Source organism: Rhyacophila brunnea, unplaced genomic scaffold (genome assembly GCF_057557595.1).
Source record: "Rhyacophila brunnea isolate RB1 unplaced genomic scaffold, BYU_Rbru_1.0 scaffold_62, whole genome shotgun sequence".
Taxonomy (NCBI): Eukaryota; Metazoa; Arthropoda; class Insecta; order Trichoptera; family Rhyacophilidae; genus Rhyacophila; species Rhyacophila brunnea.
This window is the reverse complement of record NW_028233299.1, coordinates 1,345,331-1,352,592: the sequence shown is the minus strand read 5'-3', so window position 1 is coordinate 1,352,592 and position 7,262 is coordinate 1,345,331. Positions and strand designations below refer to the sequence as shown.

General features: G+C 24.6%; 1 protein-coding gene across 1 annotated transcript; it reads right to left on the bottom strand.

Annotated features, from left to right (window-relative positions):
* Positions 1-5,692: 5,692 nt before the first annotated feature.
* On the bottom strand, positions 5,693-6,664 carry LOC147065032 (uncharacterized). The gene has a single exon (XM_085957349.1). The coding sequence runs from the start codon at positions 6,662-6,664 to the stop codon at positions 5,693-5,695; it is 972 nt and encodes a 323-aa protein (XP_085813475.1).
* Positions 6,665-7,262: the final 598 nt, after the last annotated feature.

The window sequence follows — 7,262 nt, the reverse complement described above, 5'->3', positions numbered from 1 at the left end:
TGCACATATATCAAGCAACTTTCTTATAGTTTTTTTTTTATTTCGCAAATTAAAACACACATAATCATAATGAAATTTGAAAATTAAGAAAAGTTGAGAAAATATCACAATGAGCAAGATGAATGCCTATATAGATATATTATTGAATTGCCAATAAACATAAAATAAAGAATATTCACATATCAGCACAGACACATTCACATGTATGAAAGCTGGAAATTACAAAAATACTTTTGCAAAATTTAAATGAAAAAGTTAAAGAACTGCAATATTTAGTTTCGTTTGCGAATAGATTATACGAGTCTCTATAATTCACTTTAGACAAGATACTTCTATTAAGTTCTTTTAGGTAAATAAATATGGAGAAGCGCAATACTTGGTTTCCTTGTGCGATCGATTATAGCGTTTATGTATTTCATTTTAAACTCATTGCTTCTATTCAGTTCTTTTGGGTAAAAAAAAATATAGAGAAGCGCAATACTTGGTTTCGCTTGTGCAACTAATAAAATAGTTACTATATTTATTTTAAATTCAATTCTTCTATTAAGCTTTTTTTGGGTAGATAATGTACATGCTTCCCTTTCTTAATATCCATAAAACTAAATTATACATGATATATTCAAAATATTCATGTTTTATGTTAAGAAAATACCCCAATATTATGTGGGGTATCTTTGTTAAAATGAAGAATCGGGCAGTAATATCTATACCAGGAAAATTATGAATATTCAACAAATTATATGAAGTTTCCCTTAGAATTATAGTAGTCGTGATTGAATGTCTTTTCAATAATTTTTATTAATTATATTAATATTTTACTTTAAATAATAAACATTCGTGGTGAAAATATTTTTTAAAAATTTGTTAATTATATTTTCGAGATAAAAATGTTTTTTAACATATTTTATATATTAAGATGGCAGAGTATCCCAAGCATATTCATCTCAGATTCATTATACCAAATGATTCTTAATTCATTTAACATATAATTTCTCCTTTCACCTGTAAAACTGAAACAATGAGCAATATTTCAATCCAAAAGTCGTATGAAAGTACATAAGCGTTTCTCAAAAAACTACTGGCATAATTTTATGACCTCATACCCCCCATTAATATACAACTCCGAATTTTATTTTAAATCAAAAAAATTCGATAAAATTTGAACTGAATCGGTCAAGAGCATATATATTGATAATGTTATAGCTATTTTATCAATGTATATAGATGCAGCGAGATCTTCTAATATATGAGGTTTATCTGGAATATTTACGAGTTGGTGAATGTAAGATTTACACAACCAATTAAATTATATATTGAGGTTATGTTTTGAATATTAAAAATATCATGAATCATTAAAAAATTAAGCACTGATTTGATAATTTTCATCGCGAAAAAATCATATCTGGATTTTTAGCACAAGGAAAAATAACATTTCCCATTAAATACTTGTGTATGCAAGTCATTTATATCGATAGATCTACAAGAAAAAAATATTATAATTAATTACATTAAATAAATAGAAAATTTTAGTCAAGAGAAAAATAAGTAACAGCGAATTACAAGATCTATTAAAAAAATTGCGTTTATTTTATACCGATATTATTGTATTGTAGTTGCCGTATTAAGATATGTAGTGAACATTTTGATTTATTTATACTGTTTTCAGATATATAACTCTGTTAGGCGTCTGTAAGTACTATATTACGGACTAGCCACCCGGAAAATACTTGTAAGATGGATTTCTGTATATTAAATAAAAAAATTTATATATTTTTAGTATATTTAATAATATATTTATAAGACGTAGACGGGCATTTGTTTTACATTGAAAAACTTCTAATTATTTTAGCAAGCATAATGTATTACACAGTAACATTAACCCTAGAATATATTAAGTGTTCAGATTAGTGCAAACGTATTATATAATAATTTATTAAATATGCCGATTCGTGGAAATGAATGCGTATTTGTCATTTTTATATCAGTGACAAAACAAGTTAATAAAAAAAATATAGGCAGGGGTGGGCATTTTTTTTGCGAATATGTATTTTGAACATAATTATAAATGTTCAGATTTTAACATGCTTTTTCCGGCTGGTAAAAAATATAATTGAAATTTCTTGAAGTTTGAATTTCTTGGAGACATTATTCTAATGTACGAATATATACGAAATAAATGTTTTTAGATAAAAATAACGTTTTCAGGTTACTCAATTTTTCACATGGTAATAATAATTCTATGTATCATCCAAACACACATCTTATAAATTTTATTTTGTAAATTTTGATGACATAAGACCTCTTCTTTTATTTAATTGAAACCATAAAAACCAAATTCATCTGTAAAAAAATATATATCATGTCATCTGCAGTTTTTGTTTTGGAATAAAACAGTAAACAACTTTTTATATGATATTAACAGAAAAAATTGCAATATAATGCTTATATATTTAAAAATATAATATACATCGATGAATATTTTTTTTATTTATGTGATAATTTTATTTTTATATATTTTATCTATTTAGACGTGGTCAGCTTATTAGAAATATTGCACATCTTCTTAATGTACATCGATGAATAAAAGTTATTCTTGTACAATATAAGTTATAAATTTCCTGACGCAAAAAATCTTAATTTGGAACGTAAATATTATAGATATTTGAAACTATCAAGAAAAAAATTACCTAATATAATGTATAAGATGAAAGTGACTTTTTAATATAATTATATAATGGTAAAAAAGTCTGAAAATTATATATTAGGAATGAACTAATATAGAAATCATGCAAAGAAACGTGAAGTTTTAATTCGGGCTTTGTCTTTGCATTTCTTTTGAATAAATACGATAATACTGCATTTCCGGTGAGATCAATATTATTTTTATATTATCTAGCTTAGTTTGATTTTTTATTAGTAAAAATATTTGCATAGAAATTATATAATTATATTATTCTAATTTTTTGCTTGCTTTCGCGATTTATCGTTCTAATATAATTATGTCTTTCATAGAAAATTTTTAAAAAATACACTTAGGGCAACATTAAAAAAAATATTAAAAAAAACCAAGAGTCCATAAAAACTGCTAATACAAATTCGAATAAATTAGTGCGTATTTAGTATGCATATGATCCTATAAATCAAATTTTAAACATAAAATAGGCGTATATAATGGAAATGAAAAATATAATAATTTTTTAAATAGTATTGTTGTGGTATTGATATGATAATTTGCAAACAATTCACCTAAAAAATCCAATGCTATACGCACAACATTTAAAAATTATAATCTAGACTTTTTTTTATTTTCAAGTTGCGAAAAAAACACACTATGATCATTGCATAAATTATGAAATTTCCGCTCATGATCAAAAAAGAACTAATATTTTGATAAGAAAAAATCCAATTAAACTATAAAACATTTTCGGACATAGATTTTAAATTTAAGTCTGCAAATATCCAGCGCTTTAGTGTGATCAATTGTGTTTTTATATGTTTTATTAGCCTTAAGCTTTTATTTGAGAAAAATGCTAGATATCTATAATAAAAACCACAAAAAAACATATAAATTTAGTTTTTTATATATGTAATTGTTTAGATGCCCGATATATAAGATGTGACTTTTCCTTGTGAATATTTGTTAGATTTACTTAATAAGATTAAAAAAATACAGATCATCTATATTGATCAAGTAAAACGTGTGTAAAATATAGAAGAGACAATAATCACATAATAATATATACCAATTACATCCTTTTTTAGTTACCGTATTTAAAATAATTTTTTAGATAATATTGATCATAGTAAAGTAAAAGTAAACATTTATGAATATATAATAAGATCAAAACTTCTATTGGAAATTTTTTATTTATTTTAATTTTATTTATCAGATATACTTGAATATAAGTGAATTAATACCCTACATTGCTTAAATTATATATGAAAATTGAATATTTTTTATATCACAGATAGAATTTATTAACGTATATATAGTCTTTTTGATGAAGAAAAGGTATTTTAATAAAAATGAATACATTAAAAATAACAAATTTATGAAGTTTAAATATATAAGTTAGACTTATAATATTCTAAACATGGTAAAAGTACACAATTAAGGTCATATATGATATGAAATTACCACTAAATATATTTATTTTATTTTATAAATTAGTTCACAGGACCAAAGGTGAATAAACGGCTGTTTTTTTTACAGGATTAATGATTTATATATAAAAAATATTTATAATATCAGCAAAGGTAAAGAAAAAAAAATTAATATATTGTAAAAATAAAGAAACTATACGAAATACCAAAACCTTGGCGTAAAATAGTCATCAATAACAATTGCATTCTTGTTTGTTGCATTATGTAAGGGTTGAATAGTCCAAAAAAAGGATTTTCTTCATTAAATTTACAACTATTCCCAAGATTAAATACAAAGATTTGTGAAGCAGATCAAAATATGTTTTATTTAAGAAATTTGATATTTCATATTTTATACATGGCGAAAGAAGTCTTATTTCATTTTTGGAAAAATTTTGGTAAAAAAACACGTATATCTAAAATAATTGTTTTAAACATCTTATAACCCTACTATTTTAAAAAAATTGATAAAGTGACATTTAATCATTTTTCCATAATGAGTATAAAAAATACTTGTGATATCAGGGTAAAAAAAATTGCATATAAAAACGAAAAAATTAGTGCCGTGTAAAAAAAAGTTACATATATGATTTTAGAATGCAATAATTTTTTGTATATTTTTTTAATTCATTTGAATAAGTTGAATTGGTAGTATTTACATCAAATTAAGCATTCGGAAAATATTGTAAAGCATATACTTATCAGTCTAAGCTAAAGAAATAACTCTGATCAATCTATTTATTAAAATAACCATATAACTTTTTTTTAACAAAATTAGGTTTTTATATATTGTTTAATTTGGCTTATTAAATGATATTTCGTTTAATACAAGAAAAGTCAACCAAAGTATCTCAATATAAAATTTATTATAATAGGCAATTAAATTTACTATAAAATGAAGTTCAAGAAATTTATATAAAAATAACTAGCAGGGATAATATTAGAAACTAGAATATAAATATATATAAATTTATACGGGAATATACAGATATTTTTGTAAATAATAAAAAGAATAACTTGATTAGATTAATATAAACAGGAATAACTAGTATCAAAAGCCTGACTAATGTATAAAATTAGAAGCTATAAAAATATAATTTACCGACAAATGAACTCTCTCATATTTATAAATGCTGAACATGGATAGTACCACAAGTTATAACATGGGATAGTGTGGTCACAAATAACCATGTAGCGTATATTAAAGAGTTGTAATGGCTAATGAAGCAGAAGATACATATAAATGATAGAATCAAGGAGAATACTGGACTAATAACCATTGAAAGAAAAAGAAGATACATTGAGGAAGATTGTAAAGATAAGGAGGCTGAAAGAAGCATTGAACAAGTCTGTCAACAAAGCAATCGTAGATTTTGCTTGAATTAATTTAAATGGCCAAAAATCGAATTCATCGATAAATAAATACCAAAAAAATAACCTACCCGAAAAAAGACTCCTAGTAATGTAAATATTAAATTATAAACAAATTTTGATATCACAAATTAAAATTTTCGTATATAATCTTTAGTTATTAAAATTTAGTACAAGTTCATTTATTGATAAAGGAGGATATACAGTCCACAACTCTTTTAGAATATGCATATTCATTATCATACCAGATTATTACTTTAAAAAAATTTTCATTTAGTTGAATTGAAGCTTTTGCGTCAAAAATAGAGCTATGAGGATTACCATTAAAATCAGAACTCACAACCAAATCTTCAGTTACATAGATTATGTTTTTAAAGTTTCCTTCAGCTGCTAATTTCATTTTTTCTGTAATTTCCGAAATACTGGTTTTATTTTTAGTTCGAAAGGTAAAATCCACAACACTTACATTTGCAACAGGAACTCTTAACGCCATTCCTGTGAGTTTCCCTTTTAGTGCAGGAATGACTTGTGACACTGCCTCAGCAGCACCCGTACTTGCTGGAATAATATTCTGAAGTGCACTTCTTCCACTCCTCCAATCTTTAAAAGACGCCGAATCTACAGTTTTCTGTGTTGCCGTACAAGCATGAACTGTTGTCAAAAACCCTTCTTCAATTCCAAAAGCTTCATGTATTACTTTTGCAACTGGTGCAAGACAATTAGTAGTACAACTAGAAATACTAAATATCTTTTCGCCTTTGTATTCATGCTGATTAACACCATATACATACATCGGAGCATCTTTAGAAGGTGCGGTAATACACACTTTCTCACATTTGTGCTTTTCACATTTCTCTTTTGTAGTAAATAAACCACTCGCTTCAATCACAACATCAACTTTCCATGGAATTTCTTCGGGATTGCGATAAGAAAAAAGTTCCGATTCGATTCCATCACAAATCATCTTATTTCCATCGATCTTAATCTCTTTTCTTAGTGGTCCGAATGTAGAGTCATATTTTAAAGTATAGGCAAGATATTCAGGTGTTAATAAAGGATCATTTATTTGAGAGACTTCAATTTTACTATCAAGAAGTATTCTGTACACAGTTTTTCCTATTCTACCAAACCCATTTATTCCGACTTTCATTGTGATGTTGAAGGTGTGAATATTTGTTGGGTTTGTGATTTATTGACCCTTTATCAGACTAATTAAAAGCACCCTGTAATTAAATAGGAATTAATGACAGATAATATATCTAAACTTGAATTTACAATTTTTACCATATTGACCTAATTAAAATTTTTATTTAAAGTTTGAATAATTGGATACACTTTATAACACAAAAGGATTATATTAATTATGATCACAATGTTTTATTTATTATCTAAATAATAAAAGATTTTATAATCCATAAATCGGTAAAATATCGAAATAATTATATATATTTTTTTTTAACAATTTAAGGTAGAATTATAAATTAATTACTTTGTTTATTCAAAAATATTGATTTATCATACGATATATCAAATGGAATCATTTTATGCATTAACAAATAAAAACGGTACCTATAATTTTTTTTAAATCAAACTAAATCTTTTTAAAATTTTAAACTGAATTGAGAATTAAAAATATAGGAAGTATGACATCTTGGAGAATGAAATTGGTTTAATTTACAAATTTAAAACAAGAATAATACCATATGTAATGACTTGGGACAGGGTGGTCACAAAATTCATAAAAAATA